Consider the following 27,846-nt stretch of genomic DNA (forward strand, 5'->3'; position numbering starts at 1 on the left):
CAACTACATTTTCAGTCTTTTTGTGTGAAGGTAAATATTTATGCACTGTCCTGCAAACATAATGGAATCCTCCATGCTTTGTCTGCATGAGGATTCTTGTTAAAAAAAAAAAAGACTTATATCACCATGTGCCCATGCATACTGGTCAGTGCTCTGCCAGGTACTCTAAAATTACATTCCTTTCTCTACTGGTCAGTCACAACCCTCAGGCCTATCAGAGAGGATGCTTCTAGAGGTTTGCTTTGTATGAATTTCCTCTACAGTTTTTTCCCTTGAACATTTCCAATTGACTCTCTTTTCCTACATTACTTGTATTTATCATACTTTAAATTTTTTTTCTCCTAATCTCCCAATCATACTATTTTCACAAATCTTTTTTCCTCCCTAGAGACCTTTCCACAAGAGAACTGTGTCCTAGTACTCCAATTTGGATTGGTTCTTCTTTAAGCCTGCTTCATGGCTATCTTTCCACTGTATTCCTAAGTGTTTTTTAGATACTGACTTTTCTAATGTCTTGGTTTATGTCCTTGCTTTGCTTGAATACATCCTTGCCTAGTTCCCTAGGAGGAAGAACATGAGAAGTGAACTTTCTGAGTCCTTATGCATCTAGAAAGGTCTATCTTGCCCTCAGAATTGATTGATACACTGTATGGATAGATAATTCTAGGTTGAAATCTTTCTTCCTCAGAGCTGTGAAGGCATCAGTTTATTATCTCCTGGCACTCAGTACTATTTGATCACAAGTCTGATGCCAGGTGATTTTTCAAAAATCCTTTCTTGGAGCTTTTCAGTAACTCTTCTTTACTTTTGGCGTTCTGAAAATTCTTTATAAGACTGGTTTAGGTGTGGCTTGTTTTTCATTTATTGCCTTGGTACCAAGTCTTTTAATATGAAGATTGTGGCCTTCATCAGATTTAGAAAAGCATTTCCACTATTCCTCAGTGATTTCCCTTTCCCATCATTTTCTGTTGTGTTTTTCTGAACTTGAATTCATTGGTTACTGGGCCTCTAAGTATAGGCAGGATCATTTTCCTCAAACGCCTCTGCAGTGGGAGTATGTGCTGGGTGGTACAGAAGGCCTCAGCAAGATAGGTTTTTCTTTGGGGGAGCATGTGGGATACCGGTTGTTAGGGAAAGTTCTTTCTCCAGTCCTAGAATTCTAGGGCTCCAACATCCCCACCAGAAGCCTTGATTACCTCTAAATATTTCCTAACATGCTCTTTCAAAAATAAATTCTCCAACATTTGGGAGGGGAGAATGAAACAGTGATATACACTTTCACTAATACTTCTATTTTCAGTTTTTCTTGGTATTTCCTCATTTTTTGAATTGTTGATTGTGAACCTGGAACTTCTCTGAGGTTCTCATGGCACATTCCAGATTGACATTTTTCCTGCTGGTTTATCTATTAATGGTGTCCCATATTCTTCTGGTTTTCCAGAAATCTGTGAACATCTTCTGGTCATTGGTAGGCCATTTTCTATTTGTTATCAGTTGTAGATTTATTCCTTTGTGTTTCTCTGTGATAGTATTTAGGGTCTGCATGTTGTATTTTACATATTATTTGAGATTCACAGGCTTTGTCAAAAGTATTAGAGATGACTCACTAGACACCAGTGGCTCATATCTATAATCCTAGCTACTTGGGAAGCTGAGATTGGGAGGCCAGCCTGGGCAAAAATGTTTGTGAGACCCCATCTCAATAGAAAAAACTGGACATGGTAGCATACGCCTGTCATCCCAGTAATGGTAGAAATCTTAAAACAGGAGGATCTCTGTCCAGGCTGGTTTGAACAAATGAGATACCCTATCTCCAAAATCATCAGAGCAAAAAAGGGCTGGAGGAATGGCTCAAGCAGTAGAGCATCTGCCTAGCAAGTTAAACCCCAGTACTATAATAAAAAAAAAATTAGAGATGAAGCAGGACATTGTCAAATAACCCTCAATATAGGGTACTCATCTCCCCAGTGTCAGGGAGGAGAGAGCACAGTTTACCCTTCCACAGGCACATGCAGAGAAGAAGGTTGTTGAAGCTGTCCTTCATGCTAGACAAAATAGTTTCCCAATTGTTTTCATCTCCAGAAATGAATAAGAAGAGACCTTTTGGAGTGTGCTATGCCAGTCCCTAAGAGTATAGGATTCTTTGAGTCCACAGAACCAGTCTCATTGAAAGCCTACCTGCTTTCACAGGTAGCAAGATGACCACCACAGGCCCTCTGCCACAAGCCAGTCAGCCCAGGCTGGGCTGGTCCCAGCAGGTGTCATTGCTGGGAGGGTGATAATGAGCAGTGGCAGTAAAAGGTGTCAGATGGCTCTGAGCCTGGTAGGGTGACAGCATCTGCACCTTGATGTGGTATGGAGAGGTGCCAGTCAGTCCTATTAGCAGCAGAAAGATGGTGGCAGGGGCAACAGCTTGTATGTGATGGTGTTGACAGCAGCAGTGAGTTCAGGCTGGCAGCTGCCACAAATGCCAGAGAGGCAGACACTGGACAGTGACAGCAGCTACAACCACAGCAGGAAGTGTTGACAGACCTAGGGGGCGATACACAACTAATACTTTAATGTAATGAAAATCACTTTCAATACATAAGATACTGCTTTCTATGTAATATGATTATAAGAAAAGACTTTAATATGCTTAAAGATGCTCTGTCGAGAGGCCTCTTTCTGATGTCAAGGTCGAAAGGGCTTATAAAAAGCCTCTGTCACCATCTCTGTGTCACTGATCTTGAATTTCAACTCTCAGGGAGTTAATTTGCTCCTAGAAAGGCTGCACTACTGGGGCAGTGCTTGTTGTTGTCATCAGTTGGCAATAAGCGTCATAATTTATACTCCCGGATAAGAGGGGTTGCTATAGAGGACAGACGTATAGTATTTTAAATACTGACTTTATAAACTCACTGTTTGTTAAAATAACCACAAATGAGAGATTCAGCAACAAATGAAAATTTACCAAACAAAAATTTTCACCACAAATACAAAACAAATAAATTCAGTTACACTTCTTTAGCTGGTCTGAGCTAAAGAATTCCTTATAGTTGTAAGGGAGTCTTCCATTCATTTTCAGAAAAGTTTCCCTCTTTTTCGAACCCATCCATCCTAATGTCGGAATTGCTATTTCTTCAGTGCTAATTGCAGCAAAGCTCCTTTATTAATGGAAGAAGGTCTTCCAGCTGGATGGACCTGTGTGCCAGACTTTGAACTAGTAATATCTATCTCCACCCTTATAAGAATAATCTACCTTTCCTCTAGCTGGAACTTCCTGAGTCCTAATTAGTTCTGTTATCAACTCGTGATAATAAGAGTATTAATACTAACAGGACTATTAAATGTATTCCTTTACTTTCAGACCCTGTATCTGTCTTTCCTAAACCATAAACATTTTTCCCTTTTTTTAGGGCATGGGGTAGGAGCTCCTTATTACTCTCAATTTTTATTAGTTTTTTAAAAATAACAAATAGATTTATTGAGATATAATTCATATAACTACAACTTACCCATTTAAATCATACAATTCAATGGCTTTTATTTTATTTTTTAATTCAATGGCTTTTAAAGTGCATTTTATTTACAGACATGTGCAGTCATAACCACAGTCGATTTTAGAACATTTTCACTGCCTTAACAAGAAACCCTGCATCCTTTAGCTACCATCATTCTATTCTTATGCAAACATTAACATACGTTCTGTTTGTGCAGGTTTCTCTATTCTGGACTTTCTTATGAATGGAGTCATAGTACACTGTCTTTTTTGATTTGCACCTTTCACTGAGCGTAACGTTTTCAGTTTTTCCATGCATACACACATGTGTCAGTACTTAAATCATATTATGGCCACATAATACAGCTATGCCATGTTTTTAAAGATCTAGTCATCACTGGTGGACATATGGCTTATTTCCACCTTTTGGCTATTGTGAATACTGTTATTCTTGTACATATGTGCACAAGTTTCTCTATGCATATATGCTTTCATTTCTCTTGGGTATATACCTGGGAGTGAATCTTATGAGTTTTCTTAATTCTTTCTCTCTCTTAGTTCTTATCACACTGCACTATTCACATTGTTGTGACTATTGTACCACATTGTAGACAAGTGGAAACCATACCTTTGTCCTTGCCACCCCAAGAATTAAGTGATTAGCTATAACATACCTTTAATAGATAGCTGATGTACAAACAGAATGACTGATCACTCTGTCATAACCACCACAAGCAAGTGGGTTCTTTAGGAACTGCTTCAGACATTGAAATAGTTTAAGTTACATGGTTATGCTTGAGCATGGCTATACTTGTTAAACAAATCAGTTAAGAAGTTTCCAATGGTAGATAGTTTCAAAGATATTAGTGCCTGAGAATGGACTACTTGAAAAGAACCATCAAAGTTCTACAGTGAGGAAGGAGCTTAATGTACAATCAGTGAGGAACACATCAAACAACATGTTTGGGATAATGGGGGCTCATCATCTCTCAACATAAAAAGACTGGATGAAGATCTTGGTCTAGACATGGGTGCTTCTTTTAGGATACTAAGAAAAAACCACCTGTGCATATCCCTCTGATTCCTCCTAACTCTTCAGAGAGACAGCTTGAAGGGACTAATGGTCCTCTCATATCTATACATTAGATTTGGCAATGCAGCTGAGAACAGATTTTCACAGAAGCCAGCGGGCATCCAGATTAGACCAGGGAGAGAGAAAAAAAATTGCAGATTATATGTAAGTGGCCCCAACGCTAAACTTCAGTTCTTTTCTAAAGTGGTTACAGATTTTCCCTTCACCTGGCATTTTAGCAGGGGAGGGATTTCTACCTTATGATCATAAGCTCTGGGGCTCAGTAACAGAGCAGGTAGCACGTGACAAGGTAAGTGGTGACATTCACATTGCAAGCTTGGGCGGTGGCATCATACCCACTGACAGTAACAGAGTCTTAGCCGCCCTCCACACTGGGCCTGAGAGCTCTGTGCTCTGCTAAAGAGTTGACTTGCCACTTCTTCACAGCAGAAAGTCTCCTATGAGCTTCCATTTTCACATGATCACAGTTGTTATATTTTGTTGTGACTTATAATTTAGTAGAATTTACATAGTAATTAACTGTGGTATAGGTTCTACTTTAATTTTCTTAAGAAAAAGATCCAAATTGATGTCGACAGAACAGATATTTATAGCTAAGAGCGAACAGCACAATATCAATATCAAAAGCTAATCAAACTAATATCTGTCTGCATTTGCTAAGCAACAAGGACATGGGCATGTGTAGACAGTGAACAGAAGTCAAAATTATTCCATCGGAAATTTTCTTTTTAAGGAAGTGTCTGCAGAAATACCTACTCCAGTATTAGAGAAAGCAGACAGCATGGTTGGTGCGGTTAACATGACACCCTTGGGAGAGTATCCCTGTCTCCCCAGGTTGCCTGTCACTAGTCTAGAGCATCACTGTTTCTGAGGAGAATGTGAAGAAGAGAGAGAGAGAGAGAGAGAGAGAGAGAGAGAGAGAGAGAGAGAGACAGAGAGAGAGAAACTGACTTGATGGCATTACCTGAAGGTCCTATCTAATAAAGACCTTGTAGGTTTGGATGGTATGATCTAAGTTATCTGAGCCATTAGCTCTGCCCTTCTGCCCTCTATTGCTTTCTCCTTCACCAATTCCATGAAAGTTATAAAGTGAGTTCAGTCAATTCAGGCTGCTTTTCTCCTCTTTCTGCCTACATAGCAACTGACTAAGAAATGGACAGAGCTTATCAAGATCTTTTAGTCTGAAAGACACACATACACACACACACACACACACACACACACAGAAAGAGAGAGAGAGAGAGAGAGAGAGAGAGAGAGGTAGAAGATTAGTTTACTTTCCTTCCTTAACTCATGAGAATGGGGCTAAATTTCATGGAAACCTTTGGCTCCATAGGAGGAACATGAATGTAGGTGACTATTATTTCTGGTAATTTCGACATGTATTGTTAATCAAAGTGACAGAGGACAATAAATGAATCTACGTTTTAAAAAGACTTGTTTTGATAGCAATTACCTTGAAAGTTTTAAACACTAAAACATTCAGGGTTAAAAAATATATTTTTTTCTTGGAACCAACTAAAACTGAAATGATACAGTAGAATATACTATAGTCAACATACTGTCTCTTTTTTGATGGTACTGTCTTTGAATTCAGGTTTTGAACTAGACAGCAAGCACTTTACCAACTTGAACCACAATCTTAGCCCCACCCCCACCCCCTCCTTTTTAGTTTATTTACAGATAAGGCCTCATGCTTATGCTTGAGCTGGTCTCAGATGGAGATCCTCCTATCTCTGCCTCACAGGTAGCTGGAATGACATCCAGCCCCTCAACAAAAAGTCTTGATTTTCTTGAGAGGTCAGAGCAGAAACATGCCAAATTATACTTTGGAACCTTCTCTTTAATAATACTTGGTTTTGGGGAAGGAACTCCTCTGCTTAATGTTTTCCTTCTTTTTAAATCTTATATCTTTCAAAGTACAGATCAAAAACTGCTTCTCCAACATGTTCCTTAATTACTTCAGTGGCTCTGAATAGTGCTCTAACAGTATCTCTAACATTTTCCATAAAAATGTCTTTCTATAAAACAATTGTTTTGAAATGTCTCTTCTTTGATATATCTTAACTCAGTAACTGTTTATTGTTTGTACCACACATTTATTACTTAAACTGCTATTGGGAAGGGCTAGTGGAGTGGCTCAAGTGGTAGGAGTGCTGGCCTAGCAAGCATGAGGCGCTGAATATTCAAACCCCAGTGCTATCAAAAAAACAAAAACAAAAACAAAAAACCCCAAACCAAAAAACTGCTGTTGGGTATAGTGGCTATGTCTTGTTTCTGTTTCTCCAGCACCTGTCCCTCTTTTTTTGGTAAATGAAACTTCCTGACTTCTGGAACATGTTCTATGAGGTCCAGATTGGACATTAGCCTTGACCATGAATGTGGACAGGTAATTTGGATTGTCCCATTAGAATTCTTCATTCCTCTTGGCCACGGTAAGTAGCTCAGACATGGACAGAGTCCATCAGGGGTCCCTCCATGAAATTTGCTCTATACATTTTGGAAGATAGAGGGTCTCTTCCTAAGATTTCCAGGTATGTACATGACACAAACTTGGGCTACTACTTTGCCATCATGGGAAGACAAATAATGTCAAGTATATGCAAATAAATGCAAGAGATGAAGGAAGAAAAAGAATCCTGGATAAAAGTAAGTCTAAAATCAACTACCTCTTGAAAGATAGTTTTGTGGTTCAATACATTTCTTCTTTTTGATTAAATTAGTTTGAATTAGATTTTTGTACCTTGAAACTGAGTCTTCACAAACACATTGGATGTATACTGTATCAGACACTGAGTTAAGTGTATCTAACCTAGAGCCCATCTAAAGATTAGTTCTAACAAACTATCCCTCCTGCTATTCATGGCTTCACTTGGGTTTCTACTATGTTAACCTTGGCTAGCCCTGTGACTTGCTTTAAGGAAGTGGCAGAAGCTAGGCAGTGGCTCACGCCTACAATCCTAGCTACTCAGAAGGCAGACATCAGGAGGACAGAGGCTCAAAGGCAGACCCAGGCAAATAGTTCGAGAGGCCCTATCTTTAAAAAACCCTTCACAAGGGATTGGACTTTGATCACATGATAAAGCAAGAGCACACAAGGGAGGTATGAGGATAGGTAAGACAACTAAAAAACTAGATAGCATTTGTTGCCCTCAACACAGAGAAACTAAAGCAGATACTTTAAAGCAACTGAGGCCAACAGGACAAGGGGACCAGGAACTAGAGAAAAGGTTAGATCAAGAAGAATTAACCTAGAAGGTAACACACATGCACAGGAAATCAATGTGAGTCAACTCTCTGTATAGCTATCCTTATCTCAACTAGCAAAAACCCTTGGTCCTTCCTATTATTGCTTATATTCTCAATTCAACAAAATAAAAGTATCACTAATAATATTAGCAATAATAAAATAACATCAGATAATTATTTTAAACAATTTGTTGTTACTATCTATAGAAAAAAATGAAATGTTATGTCAGAGTTAGATAGATACAAAAACTCCAGATGTCGAAATAAAGGAACATATAGGGATACAGTTAATCAGATATCCTTGCCTATACTGAGATATTGCATTGAATCACCACTGTTTTCAAAGACAAAATACAGAATTTCATAATGCTACAACAATCCTATGTGCAGTAATATCTCTCCTCAATGACAGATAGGTCTCCTACACTCATGGCAAGCATCAGGAACCCCATAATATTACAACGGTAAGTTATAGAAGTGCCAGTCAGTGTGACTTTCTATGCAGAAGAATTATTGCTAACCAACTCTCACTGTTCTTACATTTGGTTCTAAATATAAGTAATAGTCCAAAGAAAGAATAGATTAGAAAAGGAAGCTATTGTTTTAAGAAAGGGCATCTTGGTCTAGGAAATTAAGCAAACTTTTGAAATTAGGACTTAATTCACCCACTGATCAGGAATGGACAAGATAGATTAGGCAGAATAGGAAAATGTAGTATTAATTAGTTGAACTGAAAAATGTAAATCTGTGTAGTTCATATGTCTATGCAACAGGGTGTCTATATATGATAATATATCATGCTATCTAGTGGGTACACCTCAGTGTGCATCCTCCTGGCAAGGAAGGAAATATCTCTCATTGTCCAGTTGAGAAAACAGAGGTAGGTATTATCCAAGCAGCTCTGAACAGGTAGTAGTGGAAGGAAAAGACCCCAGGAAATGAGCTATAGCTGCTATTGAAAACTATATATTTGTGAGGTTGTTGTTTTTTTCTATTTAATTTTTAAAAAGGGGAAAAGAGCAATTATAGATTGTGGCTTGAGGGCCCATAATTTAAACATATGCCATTGATGAGAAGGAGCCTCAAAATGCCCAAGAGCCAATTTTTCCCTCTGTACAACACACAGTAAATATTTAAGTCTCATTAGATAAACTGGCAAATAGCTGATAGCCAATAGCTACCAAACGTAAGTAAGGCAATCAGCTCCCTGGCAGACATATGCTTCTCTTGTTCAAATGTTAGTTACGTGCCATTATCATTTCAATACTTAAGTCCCTGGAGAACTATGAAACCAAGAAATAAAAAAAAGGCAAATTTCTGAAAACTGAAAAATAAAAATTCTTCTATGCTCTATAATTAAAGTTAACAAAAGAAACAGACAGACTGCCACATACGTGGAGCAGAGAGAAGCCGAAGCTTCAAATGACTGATTTGCCACAGCAAGTAATTACTTTATGTTTTTCACAAACATTTGAAACCTATTATTACTTTCACAGCGGCACACATCAACAGAGGACTGTCACCTAAGGGAGAAATGGGGAACTGGGCTGTAATTAATTTCTGGTCAAATATATCATGAAGCCTTTAATGTTGTCAATAAAAGGCTCTAGTCACTAAAAATCCCCAACCTCTCCCTCCCTCCTTCATCCCAATACCACCAAAATGTTTCATCAGCGTCTTTGTGAAACAGATTGCCTACAGGAGAATGAGATGCAGTGCTAATGCCTGCTGAAAAGTTGACGCATTGATCCACTCCTCCCCTGACCGTGTGTATCAAGAGAGAGAAGTCAATCAAGCCCTGGTTTCTCCTACCCTCATTTGATTTTTTTTTCTTACTTGACTCCATTTGCAATTGAGGAAAATAGAAAGTGCACAATTCTTTGGAGGAATTTAAACATGCAAATGCCTGGCAATGGAAATCATTATAGCAGCAACTGAAGCCTGTATCTTTAAAGGTTAGAACACAAAGAGTAAGAGTGCCTCCAGGAAAAAGCGAAATGGCTGATCTGAATAAAACCTTTCCATCAACTGGAAAAGCACAGCACAGCAAAGGAGATGAAGCGCTACAGCAGATGTGACATTTATGGTTTTGAGTACCTACATGTTTATTTTTTGAATTACTGTTCAGAGCCTTCTAAGACCTTTATAGGTCATGCACAACAGTAGCCAGCATCTATCTTTGTCTGTCTGTCGTACTCTTCTGCACATGTGGAATGCTACAGGGATGATCTTGACTGTGAAAGGAAACAGGCCTACATTACTACATTACTTCCCTCCTCATTTGTTTATTCACATGCACATGTGTTAGTTGTTTGGCCAGTAAACAAATATTAAAATGACTATTATGGATCTTGGAAATCTTTACAGTCTCTATAAAATTGGATGTGAGCTAGTTTCCTTTCCTTTCCTTTGAAAATCTTTCCTGTGACAATCTCTTCTAAAAACTAGAAGTGGAGGCACAGGGCTAATCCTCTGAACATCACCTCTGGTACTACATGGGTGAATCAAACTACAAGAGACTCTATGGCTGATGTAGTCAAACTCTTTATTTTATAGGTGAAGAAACATTAGCCAACAGACCTGAAGTGACATGCTCAAGTTTACACACAGATTAAGGGTTAAATTTGTTGATTAGCTACCAACTAGACAAATGAATAAAGATGTTCCTTGAGTTATAATGAAGCTATGTCCTCACAAATCAATTGTAAGTTGAAAATATTGTAAGCTGAAATGCATTTAATATACTTAATCTACAGAACATCATAGTTCACTTAGCCTTCCTAACCTACTTTAAATATGTTCAGAACACTTATATTAGCCTATAGTTGGGCAAAGTCATCTGACACAAAGTCTGTCTTATACGAAAATGTTGCATATGTCATGTAGTTTATTATTAATTGAAAGTGAAAATCAGAATTATTGCAAGGTCCAGATTCAATCCCCAGTGCTGAATTCCGTTGGTTCCCAATACCTTCAGAAAATTGAATTGTTGGCTGGATACCCTTTCTCACCATCATAAAATTGAAAAATATGTCAAACTATTGTAAGTCAGAGACTTTCGGTTCACTCCAATTGACTCTGCCTCAATTTCTACATATGTAAACTGAAAATAATAATGGTGATTACTTTGGAGGCTACTTTTAATGGTAATTCAACTTAATCCAAAAAAGTGCTTTCAGATTATTTTTACTTTCACTGCTTGCAGTAGGGGGGAAAACAAGAAAAAGAAGAAGATTAAGAAGCTGAACCAGAAATGACTTGAATACTGCATGCACCTCAAAGGATGTGAGGTCAGTATTTCAAGAGCATCCATGAGCTACCAGCAGCAGGACTGTCTGGACGCTCATCACACTGCAGATGCTTAGACCCCACCCCCTAGTCAAATTTTTAGGTAGAGTCAAAGAGTTTCCACTTAAAACAGCTCCCCAGGAAATACTTACGCCCTCTTGGCCTCAGGCACCACTTGATCAAACTGCTAAAAAGTACAGGTGTATGTGTTTGAGATTAATACTGGAGTTGCTCAGTGACACAGGTGATCAAGTGCCAGTTCTCATTTGTGGTGTTGAGTTGAGTGGTGGTCTCAGGTGGTAGGTAATTCCTATTACTCTACAACAGGCATTTTTGAGCTCAGCAGAAGACCAACAAGCAGCACAGAGCATCTGATCACTGAGCAACAGTAACACCATGACAGGCCAGGGTGGAAGGAACCTGTAGAGCCCTCTACAAACTCTGACAAAAGTTATTACTACTAGCCATCAGAGCTCAATGGAAATGAAGGTCAGAAAAAAATAAAGGAGAAGAAAATGTTTGAGAGCTAAGAGTCTACTTGAAAAATGAAGTTATTATTTTAACTAAAAAAAGCAGAGATCCAATATTTTCCAAAATGATAACCTTATTTCATGTGATTAAGAGCATTCATGGACTTTGGAGTTGGGGTGACCTAAGTTTGAATCCTGTGTCTATAGTTATATAAACTGGGAGTTTCTATAACTTCACCTCTTTAAACTTTCACTTTTTCTTCTATGAAATGCAATAACAATAGCTGTATATAGAATTTTAATGAATAAGCAAACCAATGGGATAAACAATTTCTTACACTTCTTGTCATGTACTGAGCTCAATTATATACTAACAATAATTACTCTCACATAATGGTATATGTCACCATCAACATATCATCAATGATCATGATTATCAATTAGTTACTAATTTTGGCCTCTAGGACAACTTACAATAAAGTTATTTGTCTTTTAGTCTATAAACTGCAAAAGCAGTTTTAGTCAAAGAGTTATAAGGCTAGGTATAAAAATTATTTCTTGGCAATTTATTTGTATTTAACTAGGGATGCTCTCTGAAACATATATGGAAATCCAAATACTCAAAACATGCTTTGAAGCCCAAATTACATTTATAAATTCTTTAGGTTGTTATGAGCTTATTATAGAAAAAGGAGAGAAAAATGAATAAACTATGAATATCCAGAAAATAAAACACACAAAATACAATCCTGGTAACCAGTCACAAGAACATTGTGACTAAGTGAGGAGGGAGAACAGGCTAATAAAAATGAGAGCAGTAAGCTGGGCACCAGCGGCTCACACCTGTGATCCTAGCTACTCAGGAGGATTGAGGTTTGAAGCTATCCCCTGGCAAATAGTTCATGAGACCCTATCTTGATAATACCCAACACAAAAAAGGGGTGGTGGGCTGGTAGAGCACCTCCCTAACAAGCATGAGGCCCTGAGTTGAAACCCTAGTACTACCTACAGAAAGGAAGCAAGCAAGCAAGCAACAAAATACTAAAAGATGGAAAAAATGAAGAACAATTCAGCACATAATGAGGTATTAATTTCAGAGTATAGCAATTATAAAATAAGAAAAAGGATTATAAAGAGAGAAATGGATATGGGAAAGCACACTAATGAAGGTGAGAGCAAAAGGACACCACACATAGTGCTCCTTGCAGCCATATGGCCTCCCTTGAGCACTCTGGTCTGGTCTTCCTAGATTAGTAAAGAGTGTTAAGCAAAGCAGGAGGCAGGAATGGAGAGAGGTGCTTCCTGTGCACAATGGACGTAGACAAGGCAGGAGGAGCTGGGCAGGAAGGCTGGCAGTGACATAGTTTTTAAGAGGTTGTAGTCTGCGTTTACAACTACTGCAACTGTGCCTGTTTCCTATTTTTAAGCATCCACATTTCAATATTGCATGTCATCTTCCAGGCTCAAGTTTTTCAGTTAAAATTCTAAGATAATCAGTAAATGATCATTCTTGGGCATTATTCACTAAATAGGCTTAATGTCAGTGCAGTGTAAGTCAGTCCTTCCCTGGCAGAAAAACAGCCTTATTGAGTTGGTTAATTTAGTTTCCTAACTATGATGACTACAGAGGTATTACAGTATATATAAATAGCACAATTTGATAAGAGATTTTGGACAAGTCACTTCTGATTTCTGTTTCTTGGGATCTGTACTGGATAACAATAACCCCTGCCATCTATGTTAATCTCTGAATAATTCCAGTTCCAGAAAAAGTGCTACAAAGAAAAGGCTGCCACTATCTGTTACTAATCTTGAGGAGCCCTAAGCTATCCATTGACATTATATATGTACAAAGTATGGTGACACTAATTGAGCACAACCAAAAGAAACCTTATTTAATGAAAGCCTCACACACAAGTTATGTTTACAGGATATCAAACATCAATTACAGACAGGTATTTTTCTGAGAGGCCTATAAGTACTCATTGTTCTAAGGTGCTCTGTGGAGGATATTTAGGCTTGTAAAGCATTCTAACCTGCATTCAAAGAGCCCTAATTAAGCAATTAATTAGAGCTCAATTAGTAGTTACAATGTATGGAACCTACTTTAAGGGTAATAAACATAGAAAAAAGGAGAACAGGAGAAAGTGGTATGGGCAAAAGTGGGGTAGCAAAGTCAAATAAAGGTTTAATTAGAGAGATGTAATAAGATTTAGAAGGCCTTTAAGAAAATTATCTCTGAGATCAAGCTATTCAAATTTTTTACTCTTAAATTTTATGAACAAGCACTTTTCCTTCTACCAGGCAGAAAAAGCTATGTAACAGATCACATTTACTAATTTACTCTGTGACCTAAGAAAGTCATGGCTAGCCTTTTATAATTATTAAAATTCAAGAGATTTATCAGATTTTTTTAGGGGACATCATTATAAGAATTGTTGGCAGCAGACTAATGTCTCTTACAAAATAAATCATAAATCTACACGCTTAATCACCGTGAGTCAAAACTCTAGAGTATTACATACAGGTAAAGCTTGCAAAAGGGGTAGGTTACCCTGTATTGGAATGGCAGGTAAGACTTATGGCAGAATAAAGCAGGGAAAACAATAAACAGCAAAAAAGAATGTGGAAAATATTTTGTTTCTGAGAAAGAAACAAAATGACAAGGCAGTCAAAGGAAATTTTGTTTGAGAGATGGGGGAATCTCATATTTTCAGCTAAATCACTTGGGAGTCTCCTTCAGGAGGAGGAATACTCTTGATTCAGAAGACATGGGGATTCAGATCACCATGATCATCCAGATCAGTCATGTCTGGATGTCTTCGGGTGTTTCCAGTAGGTGGCAGCATGTCATTGCTAATCCCCCTCTATCAAGCTACACCCTGGTCACTCCAAACAGGAAAACTCATAACCTTTCCTGCAGAAAACAAAAGTAATGTTTCCGTGCAATAGGTCTGTAGGAAATAAGGGTATGAAAACAGCTCCCCTAGGAGGAATTCAACATTCTTAACCAGGCCAGAGATCATTCCTGCTTTAGAGAAGGTAGAAGGTCAGGATAAAGCAGGGGTCTGAATTAGTATGTTCAGTTTCTAGGCTGGGTTCCTTACTCAGTCTGTCATCTTGGGGAAGGTGTCTGGATAGTTTACCTCAGAGAGGAGTTGGAGGAGTTAAAATGAGAAAAAAAATTCATTTATTGGGAAGGAATATGTTATGTCATTTTGTGGAAAAAGTAGGATTTCTGTGCAGACAGCAATGGGGCCATATACTCTCTTGGCTTTTATGCACCTTGTCTTATGGGAACCTTCTGGCCCTTGTCCTGTACTATTTCTTCCCCATCTGCTTTAGGAGTTCCTCTTCCTTTTCAGGCCCTTCACTGTTGGGTCTTCCCCAGAGGACTGTTCTCCATCTATATTGGTTATCTTCTCTAAAAGTTTTAAACAACTCCATGGTGATGCTTCACCAAGTCTGTTTGTTCAATTTCAGCCTCCTCTTTAAACTTGCCACTTAAATATACAATTGTGTATTAGACATCTCTACTCAGAAGTTCCATGGGTATTTTACACTCATCACAGCCCCTAATGAGCCTCCCCCTATCAGATATACTTCTCTCTCATAGGCTTATCTTTCTTGATAGTGCTGTGGCCAGTTAGGTACTCATGTCAGACTGAAGGATCAGCTTTGACTTCTCTTTATCTTCTTCTTCACACTTCTCATATTTATCTACTCTCTACCTGATAGCACTGAACTGGTTCAGGCCCTACACATTCTCTTAGCAATTACCTTCTAAATGAGGGTATATAACTGCTAAACTGATCCATTTGGAACACAAATGTCATATATAACTGCTAAACTGATCCATTTGGAGCACAAATATGACCATTTCACTCTTAAGTTTAAAATCCTGCAGTCACCTACAGGATAAAATCCAACTAACTGTATCACCCTACAGATATTTATTGAATGTTTACTATATGCTAAGCACTGGTGTAGGCCCTGGGACTATAGTTTAGAAAAACCCATGCTCCCATTCTATGGGGGGTAGACAGGCAAGTTAAAAACAAGTAAATATAAATACAAAATATATTAGGCATATAAGAAAAAAGTAAACCAGGAAAAGGAGAAAGGTTAGGAAGGTAGACATGTTTTGAAATTGTAGGAGAAAAGGTGGCATTTGTAGCTTACTTTAGGTTAGCCCTGCCTTCCCCATAGGGCTCATCTTTCACCACTCCTTTCTTTCAACTATATTGTCTCTAGTTCCTCTGAACTATATTGTCTGTCTGAAATGGCTCCTTTCCCACTCTGGATAATTCCATTTAGTATTAATATTAAGCATCACCTCCCTCTCCAAATATTTCTTCCTGCTCACCTACTTTTGAAGATGAATCAGGGGAACTCAAAAATGACCAGATATTTCCTTTACAAAAATCTCCCAGTAATATAAGTGTAAAACTTGGGTTATTCATTTATTATGACATATCATTTATGATTTTTAAAGCTCAACTATTTTTAAAGGTCAACATATTGTGATGAAATTTACACACCATACAGTTTGCTCATAAAAAGTATAATTAAAGGTCTTATAGTATATACACAGGGCTGTATAACTGCCCATATAACCTATTTTAGAACATGTTCATATCCCCAAAAGAATGCAGGATTCATTTCTCCATTTCCTCTTAGCACCCAAACTCTGCCATTAATCCATTTTTGTATCTCTATAAATTTGCCTATTTTAGACATTTCATGTAAATGAAATCACATGGTAAGTAGTTTTGTGATTAGTTTCTTAAATTTAAGCTAATGTTTCAAGGTTCATCCATGTTGTGTTATGTATCAGTATCCCATCTTTTTTTATGGCTAAATAATATCCATTGTATGGATTTACTACATTCTGTTCATCTATCATTGATGGACATCTAGGATGTTCCTGCTTTTTGAATAATATTGTTATGACCATTTGGGTATAAATTTTTGTGTACATTCATGCTGTCATTTCTCATGGGTAAATACCTAGGAGCAGAATTACTGGGTCATAGGATAATTATGTTTAACTTTTTGAGGAAATTATAAACTTTTCTAAAGCAACTACACTATTGACCTTCCTACTAGCAACTAATGAGGATTTTAGTTTCTTCACATCCTTGTCAACACTTTTATTGTCTACTTTGTTTTGATTATTGCAGTCCTGGAGGGTATGGCACTCTACACCCTTATTGTACTTTTGATTTGCATTTCCCTAATGACAAATGATGCTGAACATCTTTTCATACTAAAAATGAACTACTTACCTATATATCTTCATTAGATAAATGTCTATTCAAATCTTTTGCCAATTTTTTAAATTAATACTTTATTTTTTAGAATAGTTTTAGATTCACAAAAATTGAGGATCTAGTACAGAGTTCCCATATAATTTACACCATTTCCCTTTTATTAATATCTTACAATAGTACGGTACATTTGTCACAACTAATAAACCAAAATTAAGGGACAATTATAAAGTGCACAGTTTATTCAGGCTTACTTATCTTTTACTGAATGCTCTTTTTCTGTCCCAGGACCCCATCCAGGATACCTAATTACATTTAGTTGTCATGTCTCCTTAGTTCCTCTTGGATGTGATAGCCTCTCCAACTTTCCTTGTGTTTGATGACTTTGACAGAGGAGCATTGGTCTGGCATTTTATAGGACGCTCCTCTATTAGAGTCTTTCTATTGTCCTTCTCATGATTAGATTGGGTTTCTGGGTTTTGGAAAAGATGATAAGAGAGTTAAAGTGCCATTTGCATCACATCACAGCAAAGGTACTTGTTGCCAACAAGACTCACATGTGTTGATGTCAACCTTTTATATATCATACTACAAATACTCAAATTGCATTTTTGTCTGCCCTAATTGAATAAAACCCTACTATAGAATCGAAGTGTGATTAGTTTGTTTGAATTGAAGCTGGTTCCTACTTTAAATAAGTTGTATAGTGAAAAACAGAGGAATTCAAAGTAAAGCATTTTGGACCTCTTGTCAAAGCCTACCAGCCACCAGTTCTCTGTCTTCAGCTAATTTAACCTATCAGTAGCATTTGACAGAGATGAAGACATCCTCCTCTTCAAACATTCCACTGGGCTTCCAGGACTTGATCCTCCTTTTTTTTTTTTTAGGAGCTCTTTTTTTTTTCTTTTATTATTCACATGTGCATACAAGGCTTGGTTCATTTCTCCCCTCTGCCCCCACCCCCTCCCTTACCACCCACTCCACCCCCTCCCTCTCCCCCCCACCCCCTCAATACCCAGCAGAAACTATTTTGCCCTTATTTCTAATTTTGTTGTAGAGAGAGTATAAGCAGTAACAGGAAGGGACAAGGGTTTTTGCTGGTTGAGATAAGGATAGCTATACAGGGTATTGACTCACATTGATTTCCTGTGCATGGGTGTTACCTTCTAGGTTAATTCTTTTTGATTTAACCTTTTCTCTAGTACCTGTTCCCCTTTTCCTATTGGCCTCAGTTGCATTTAAGGTATCTGCTTTAGTTTCTCTGCGTTAAGGGCAACAAATGCTAGCTAATTTTTTAGGTGTCTTACCTATCCTCACCCCTCCCTTGTGTGCTCTCGCTTTTATCATGTGCTCATAGTCTAATCCCATTGTTGTGTTTGCCCTTGATCTAATGTCCACATATGAGGGAGAACATACGATTTTTGGTCTTTTGGGCCAGGCTAACCTCACTCAGAATGATGTTCTCCAATTCCATCCATTTACCAGCAAATGATAACATTTCGTTCTTCTTCACGGCTGCATAAAATTCCATTGTGTATAGATACCACATTTTCTTAATCCATTCGTCAGTGGTGTGGCATCTTGGCTGTTTCCATAACTTGGCTATTGTGAATAGTGCTGCAATAAACATGGATGTGCAGGTGCCTCTGGAGTAACCTGTGTCACAGTCTTTTGGGTATATCCCCAAGAGTGGTATTGCTGGATCAAATGGTAGATCGATGTCTAGCTTTTTAAGTAGCCTCCAAAATTTTTTCCAGAGTGGTTGTACTAGTCTACATCCCCACCAACAGTGTAAGAGGGTTCCTTTTTCCCCGCATCCTCGCCAACACCTGTTGTTGGTGGTGTTGCTGATGATGGCTATTCTAACAGGGGTGAAGTGGAATCTTAGCGTGGTTTTAATTTGCATTTCCTTTATTGCTAGAGATGGTGAGCATTTTTTCATGTGTTTTTTGGCCATTTGAATTTCTTCTTTTGAGAAAGTTCTGTTTAGTTCACTTGCCCATTTCTTTATTGGTTCATTAGTTTTGGGAGAATTTAGTTTTTTAAGTTCCCTATATATTCTGGTTATCAGTCCTTTGTCTGATGTATAGTTGGCAAATATTTTCTCCCACTCTGTGGGTGTTCTCTTCAGTTTAGAGACCATTTCTTTTGATGAACAGAAGCTTTTTAGTTTTATGAGGTCCCATTTATCTATGCTATCTCTTAGTTGCTGGCTGCTGGGGTTTCAATGAGAAAGTTCTTACCTATACCTACTAACTCCAGAGTATTTCCTACTCTTTCCTGTATCAACTTTAGGGTTTGGGGTCTTTGATCCTCCTTAAGTTCTCTTCCTTCTTTGTTGGCTGTGTCATCTCAAATTTCTTGGCTGATTCTTCTTCAACATTCTAGAAGCTGGGTACTGAATGCTCAGACAGCCTCTCTTTTCCCCACCCCTATTGTGTTCTCATCGAGATTTCACTTCTCATCCTTTCTTATGACTTTAAATCCCATATATATGCTGATGATTCCAATATCTCTAGTCCAGGCTTCTCTTCTGAAGTCTAGATTTCTATATTCACTTCTTTCCTCTTTATCTCTATTCAAATCTCTTCACATTGTTTCCACTGCTCTTATCTTGGATTGGATCACCACTACTTTTCACCTAGATTAGTGCCACAATTTCCTAATGGATCCTTTCATTTCTGCTTTTCCCTACAAACTTTCCTCCCCAAATCATCATTTTTCTTTCAACATAGCAGACAGAGTGATTCAGATTATGGCACTCCTCTGCCTCAAACCTCTTAATAGCTTTCTATCTCCCTTAAAGTAAAATACAGTGGAGTTTAAGATCTTAGCTCCTAGAACATCTGACCTATTTTCTTCTCCTTGCTGGCTCCATGTACATTGGTCTTTGAACTGATTTCAAATGTCAAGCATACTCCTTTTTCTGGGTCTCTACCCTCCTGTTATGTTCTTTCTTTAATATCCTTATGGCTTGCTTCAAGTTTCAAGTTTTTCCTCCAATGTCACCATCTCATTAAGGACTTCCATGAATGTTGAAATATCAGATTACCTCCATTATATGCTGGCACTTCCTATCTTCCTGTGCTTAGTTTTTCATCAAAGCATACATCATCACTTGACATAGTATACATTTTACTTATTTATTAGTTTGTATCATTTTTATCTTGACCCACAGCAATGCAAGTTCCATAATGGCAGGACCAATAAGTATTTGTTGAATGAAGAAGGAAGAAAAGGGCGAGGAAGTTTTCTTGTGTTAGAACTGGTCTTCCTGAATCTTAGCTTTCATTTATTTACCTTCCTCAGATTTAAGAACGAGAGACACCAGTCTAAAGAATTCCAAAATGATCTGAAAAAAAATCAAGGCGCAATGAGTCCTTGAAGGAAGAAAGCAGGAAGTAGAGTCTTATGATAGATAAAAGGAAAATGTGAGGCAGCTGTAATGAGAAAGACAGGTAGATAGAAAAGGGCACCTCTGAGAAAAAAGAGAAAACTCTGGATATTCTTTTTGAATAATGGTTTCATTTCAACTATAAAGACTTCCATATATACCTTGGGGACTTCTGAGTTCATTCAGATCTCTTGTTATACTCCAATCACCTGGATTCCTAGGTGGCTTTGGTGACTTACTTTTAGAACCACACACTGCAGCTCAAGTTAAGAAGTTCTGTAACAGAAGGAACTAAAAAACCACACTTAGAAACTCCTTCCACATTTTAGTTAATCTATCATGATTTTCCTGGACAAAGCATCTGTTTGAGTCTGAAAATGAACAATGGGGTCAAAAGGGTCAAAACCACAGAACTTAAGAGATCATTACCATAGAGGAAAGGACTCTAGTAACTGTGATAGTGTTACATTGTTGCCTTGATTCTTTGCTCTCTCAAGATTTATCCTCCTACAGATATTAGTTAAGAGTACAGGTGTATATAAAAGAGGCAAACAACAATGCCACGAGCAGAAGAATCAACACAAATGGAATCACTCTAGAGCCCTCATTTCTTGAGTTCAAAAAGGTATTTTCCACTAGCCAGGAAGGCTATGGAAGTTAAAAAAAAAACAACAAAAAACCCCACAAGCACTATGCAACTTCTTGTTAAAATAAGTTTTCTGACATGTGGCAACTAGTGATTAATTACCATCTTAGAAAATAAGATAACATTCCTATAGAGATTTGCTGGAAATACAGATGCTGTCCATGCTTGATTACACACTGCTTAAGGAATGCTAGGGCTTATTGCTATAGTCTATTATTTCCGGCTATTTTGGTATTGCTGTTAAATTTATTTTATATAGCTTCAATTGTGGTAGAATTGATGGAACGCATTTCACAAAACCTGTCCCTACCAAAAACAAGGGGAAAAAGATAAGGTGATAAAAAGTATGTCTGTGTAAGAGCAAGAGAAAATGAGAAAGAAAGATACTATGAATGGTAGGGATACATGGTTACTTCTTGTAAACTTTCTGCTTTAAGAGAAAGAACTGCAAGGGAGATGCTCTGGGTTTTTTTGTTTGTTTTTTTGTGAGCCTATAAGAAAACTGACCATGTCAGTGGTTAAAACCTTCAGGGCATGAAAAATAAACTAAACTGCCTTTGTCCAAACCCTTCATCAACACCAAAATAAGCCTTGATTTGACACCTATTTATTCATTCATTCATTCAACACACAATAGTGATCACTTATTCTGGTCCAGGCAATGACAAAATTGACAGTTTGTCCTCTTGGAGCTTACCATCTAGCAAGAAGATGGCTTCTGAACCAGGATGAGAAGGGCATAATCCTCCAGTGCTATATGTTTATTCCAGCTACTTCCTTTAATAGTCCATTTAAGAATAATGAGTAATAGAAGAAGTACCTTTCTCAAGTGCTCACATTCAGCTTCTACTTACTTCCTTGGATACAATTCACAAACCCAAGTATGAAGGGAATGACTTGTACATCCTGCAGAAATGCTTCATTGGAATATGGCCCATTGATGCCAACCTCAGCACTTTCTAGTCAGCATTTCACAATTCAGATGACAGGATTTTTTAGTGCAGACAGGCCCCATATGGTCTGCCAAGAACTTTGTTAATTTACTTATTTCAGCTAAATAAAACAAATCATTTAAAAAAGGATGATTGAATTTAGGAATTATATTCCCCAGAGAATTAGTGATGGTTCTTTGTATCCCTCAAGCCCTCATGTTCTTAACTTCCCCTTGTCAATGTTATTATGAATAGACTAATTCAATAATGAGATCGTATCCCATGAGAGCGGCCAAATAAATTCTGCATTCAGTCACACCTGGTTTCCCTAATGTGAGCAAGGAAAGCTTTCCACCAAATTTAGCCTAAAACAGAGACTTTAATGAAAACACACACGCACACGCACATGGTTTCCTGCAAACAGGAGGAAAAAAAACAGGGAGAAAGAAAAGCAGAGGAACACTGTTGCAATGCAACAGAGTAAGAGATTGGGGAAGAAAGATTAAAAATGAACATTTACTGGTCATTTTCAAAACAGAGATTATAACATGTATGTGTTTATAATTGTCAAATTTACATAGTATTTTATAATTGCATTAAATACTTCAAAAATTGTTTTAGTTTTTCATGAACTTCTTCTAAAGGAATCAAAAAATGAAATGAAAAGACACAAAAAGTAACAAATAGACAGGAGCATTCTGTACTATCCAAAACAAATGACTTCCTAGCCAAAAAATCTTTTGGAAAATGAAGATGTTTACGAAATAATCCACCTGGGTATAAAGAGCAACAGAGGATGGGGGGTGGGTACCATACTTATTATCCATCCTCTTCAAAATGATTTAAGCTTCTATTGAAGCACCAAATTTGATTATTGAAGATATAAATGTTGAGATTGAATGACGAGAAAACAAAATAACTCTTAAGACTGAAAAAGTATCTTATATGAAAAACACTAAAACTTGACGTCATCAAACCTAGAAAGGACAGTGATGAGTAGCTATTCACCTCCATGGAGACAAGAGGAGATGGGTTTCAATTGGAACAAAAGTGAACAGGGACAGCATAGGTTCGTGTAAAACTAAGTCCAATACTTGTTGTTTACCATGAGAAAAACAAATAGAAAATACAAATGATATGGTTCCTTTATACCACAGAGTATTGTTCGGGCATTGAAAGTAATGTTTTTAAGAAATATTAATGAATGTTGGAAAAATTATGATTTCAAAGAATACTATTGATATGAGAAAGCAAGAATAAAATTACATGATGTAGCTCCAATTTTGTAAAAAGAGAAATCATATGCAAGTCTCTGTGCAAAAAGTCACATATATAACATGTGCACCAAAAGCCAGTATGAAGTATACCAAACATCCTCACCTCTAGATCAAAGGTTTATAAGCAGGTTTATATTCTTCTTTTTATATTACCTTACATATTTTATGCAAGGAGTGTATTATTTTATACTCAAAAAAGTTATTAAAGCTTTCTAGTAAGAACTTAGGTTTGGCAGTGGGAGAAGCTACCTTTCAAAGGGATGTTAGACTTATAGAATTTTGTAGGATTACATTCCCTATGATCTAAGAACATTTACTGGTCATTTTCTCCTCCCTCCTTCCCTCCCTCCCTCCCTTCTTTCCTCCCTCCCTCCCTTCTTTCCTCCTTCCCTCCCTTCTTTCCTCCTTCCCTCCTTTCTTTCCTCCCTCCCTCCCTTCCTTTTCTTTCAAATAAATTTTTTAAGAAGCAAGAATGCATTTAAAAAGAACCAGCAATGAGCTTTGGTACAGGAAACTGAGCCCAGCATCCCTTTATACCTTGCAAAGTCCAGGTCTGCCTCTCGTGACATGGTGATGTTGGTCAAGTTCTGCTGAAGGACAAAAATGTTCCTACACATTTTCTTGATGCCGGACTCACTGATACGCCTGAAGTACTGAGCACCATTAATAAGGATGCAGGAGATGAGGTGTCCCAGGCCTGAGGGTCAGCACAGCACAGGAGAAGAAAAGAGAAGACAGATTAGTGGCAACTGGCAGAAACTCGCACACAGGACTGCTCTCTTCTAATCCTCCACAAATTTAAATGATCAAAGAAAACATGTCTACTGGTTACATCTGATAAATCTTACAGTAATTTAAGAGTGTTAGTAGTTACAAGTGGGAGGACTTTATTTCTAAAGTATGATTCAGAACAAGGTAAAGTATATAGGTTACTTTTTTCTAAAGTTAGATTTAATCGTAAATATTTTAAATTTAAATTTACTGTAAATTCTAAATAGTAAACATTTCTTCCTTCATTTTTTCTTTATTATTGCAGAGTTGGAAGGACTGTTTTTTTTTCAGAACTGTACTTCCACTCCAACTAGTCACAAGCAGTTTACAATTATTATTTCCTTCTTCTGGAGACAGAGTTCCTTCATGGCAACTACAGCTCAGATCAGAGTACAGGGCACATCTTCAGGTTCACTGTCTTCAAAATGAGTTTCCTCTGAACTGAGATAAAAGTAGGAAGGGTCTAGGAAGATACATTCTCTTGCTTCAGCTACACTCATTCAACATTGCCGCAAGACCACAAACATGTCTGTGCTACTAATTAAAGTGCAGAAAGAGGATTTACTCAAAGAAAAATGAAACACAATCATGGATTGTACATTTAAAGCTATATCACATCACTTATTTATGTTAAAAAATCTACCTAGGTCAAGTTGCGGCATACTTCTCTTGAACCGATAATTACATCAAAATCAGGTATAGCTTTATTTTGCCATGGAATAATGTGGTCTGCCCACACGTAGACAATGAAAACGTGCATCATTTGTAGAGCATAAGAAATAATAACTTGTAACAAATATATTAAAGAAATAAATTTTATCATATGAACAAAATGAATGTTGATACACAGGACTCGGAAGAGCCACAGTCAAGAGCTGTGCTGTGAGGAAAAAGTAACTTGTCAGATGGCCACTGAAACATCAATCTGCAGAGGATTTCAGATGTCTCAAATTCATAGTGCCATCAGGCTATCTAATGCTAATCCTTTCATTGTTTGTAATTTTTGGTGAATATCTCTTACACAATACATCTCTATTCTTATGACTTCATTTTTATAATTTAATGGGAAAATAGGGCTTGGAGGATCCAAATTTGCTGTAATACAACTGTCTCATAAAGCAAGCACTGGCCGTGCAATGACACTTTCTCATCTTCAGTTTGTCATAATCTTTAGATAACGTACCTTCTTAATTGTCCTAAATGATACTGGTTTAATTCTATGTGAGAACACAAATACTTTTAGTACCCAGGTCTATGCTTAAATAAATCAAAATAAGAAAACACAGTTAAAAATCCTAACAGAAGTCTCCTACAGTTTGGATAACTGTCTTCCAAAAGTTTATGTGATGAAAGCTTGCAATACTGGAAAGTGGTAGAACTTTTAGGAGATGGGATGTAGTGGTAGGTTCTTAGGTCATTGTGGATATGCCCTCAAAGAGGATTGTGAGATCCCAGCCTCTTCCTCTTCCTCTTTTGCTTCTTGTTCGTAAGTTGAGCATTTTACTCTGCCACTGGCTACTTACTTGCCATTACTATCCAGCATTCCAGACAGAGGTGTAAATACAATGGGTCTACCCAATCATGGAGTCTCTAAGACAGTGAGCCCAAATAAACCTTTTCTCAGAAGAAAAGAATGATAGAGAGTAAATAATATAGAGATACATACATCTGTAGGAACAAGACACAAAGAAATGCACTGAAAACTGTTGAACAATACAGGATAAGGTGAAAAGGGTAAGGAAGAGTAGTAGAGGAGGTTAGACTGATTTAAAGTACAATATATTTACAAGCAAAATACTAAGAAAAACTCCACTGAACAATGAACAGACACTTAAACAATGCAGGACATGAATGTAAAACAGGTCATGTTAAGGGGAGGGTAATAGCAGGATGGGGAGGACAAATGAAGAGTGAATATGATGGAGGTAATTTCTATACATGTATGAAGAGTGAACACTGAAATCTATTGAAACCTATTGAAGTCAAACCAATTGAGTGGGGGAAGAGGGAGAATAATGGAGGAGATGACCCAAACAAGGGTGCAATAAATGTATATAGGGAAATGTCACAATGAAATTCCCTATATAACTATCATATAAAAATAAAATTATTTAAAAAAAGACAAAAAAGACCGTTTCTTTTTGCAAGTTAATTATCTCACTATTTTATTATAGGGTCAGGTTCCTACAGGTATAATTCAGCCTAGAAAATTATTTGTATGAGACCATATTTTTAAAAAATTTGAAGGCAAATGTCTTTAGATGGTACTGCCTTTCACATCCTTCTTTGCCTATCTGCTCCCTAAGGCAATGGTGGATTTAGCCTTCTGAAAAATTGCTGTTAATCATAGGCTTTGTTCTTTTTAGATGAGAATGCGTGACAGAAAATTTTCCCTTCCAGTGATAATGTTAGCAATGAAAGGTGTTTCGGGGTTCTCATCTCATTGTGTGTTTTCTGTTTTGGAAATGAACTTATCTTGAGTTAATTTGTGTCCAGTCCACATATTTATTTACCCTAGTCTCATGAGTGGCATGTCAGGTAGGCAGCCATCTGCATTGTCTTGGATTAAATCTCCCTATCAACCAGAAGCAGATGGCAGCTATGATCTCTACCTAGACATGCACGGAGAGGCTAGGTATTGTAGCTCTAATCCAAAGAAATTAGCAAATGACTTTTTTTTTTTTAAACAAGTTTTGAAACTTCAATAAACCTTAACCCTTCCTTCTTCCCAGGCTCCCAGAGACAGAAGCAGGGTCTGACCTTCAAAGATGTACTGGAATTTGTGCTGCTGAAGGCTGACGCTCATAGCCTCTTCAATGGCGCTAATGTCCTTGTTGAGCTTGACCACCAGAGGGTCATAATCCATGCTTTCTACATTGGCAACAATGGCATAGTTCCCCTCCTTGGCAAGAGGAATGAGATAGTGGAAACAGTGAACTCTGAAAAAGAGAGATAGGGACAGTGGTTAACAATAAACTTTCCAGTGAAGATAATGATCTTTATAATAGAGCACCAAAATATTTGAAGCAGCAATGGCCTCATAATTTTTGTTTACTCCCCTGCCAACCTATTTTAACCAGAATGTCATCTTAGTTATTATTCAGAACTACTGAGTGATCTGGAGTGAGTGGGCTTCTATGATCTTTGCTTGCTTAATACGTACACTCTTGGTAAGGAATACATGAGTTCTAAAGGCCTTTCAATGCCAGAAGTGTATGCATAGTGTGAAAGCATCATATTTCTGAACAGAATGAAAATGAGAGGTAGAGTTCATATATCCTCAAAATACAGGGTTGGGTGGGAAACTACTGGTTTGGATTCCTAGTTCCAATACTTGCTAGCTATATGACTTTAGGCAAGTCCCTTTATTTCTCTATGATTCAATTTCCTTATCTGTGATATGGGGATGATAAGAGCTACTGATTATCATGTGGAACTACTATATATAAAGTGTATTGCACAGAGCCTGGCACAAAGGAAGTGCACAGTATAAGTGTCGGCTATCATCATTAGTATTACATTTATTACTTAAGGAAATCACTTACTGAACATCTATGAAATTGTTAGACACTGTGCTATCCCTGGGAATATAAGACAGTTTGTACCCTAAAAGACTCCATAGCTTAGTGGAGCAGCCTAAGGAAAAAAATGACCAAAAGAGGACAGCATCTCACACAAAGCCCACGGAAACTGTCCATGGGTGTCAGGAAAGGTGCATGACAGGAGGAGATACTTGAGTCTCAAGAACGCATATGAATGAGTTTGAAGAAGGAGGGCATTTCTGGGTGAAATAGTCTGAGTCGGTTTGGTCATGAATATTTCTTAGGTTCTTTTTGGTTGGTATTAGCATCTGCCAAAAATGTCTGAGGTCAGTGAGGATTGGCTACACTTTCACAGTTCGGGCTGTAGTAAAGGCAAGTTGCAGTCCAAATTCTATTACATGAACAGGCATTTATTTAAAAATAAAAAAAACCA

General features: G+C 37.5%; 1 protein-coding gene across 2 annotated transcripts in view; it reads right to left on the bottom strand.

The window, feature by feature from the left end:
* The window catches only part of Exoc4 (exocyst complex component 4), an 826,621-nt gene that overhangs the window by 45,452 nt on the left and 753,323 nt on the right, over nt 1-27,846 (bottom strand). For both annotated transcript variants that reach the window (XM_074062803.1, XM_074062797.1), the window contains 2 exons: nt 26,632-26,810; nt 23,638-23,797 (listed from right to left, as the gene is read on the bottom strand). In XM_074062803.1, coding sequence (XP_073918904.1) covers nt 23,638-23,797; nt 26,632-26,810 — 339 coding nt within the window. The remainder of the gene's footprint in view (nt 1-23,637; nt 23,798-26,631; nt 26,811-27,846) is intronic.

The sequence above is a fragment of the Castor canadensis genome, chromosome 2 (assembly GCF_047511655.1).
Source record: "Castor canadensis chromosome 2, mCasCan1.hap1v2, whole genome shotgun sequence".
Taxonomy (NCBI): Eukaryota; Metazoa; Chordata; class Mammalia; order Rodentia; family Castoridae; genus Castor; species Castor canadensis.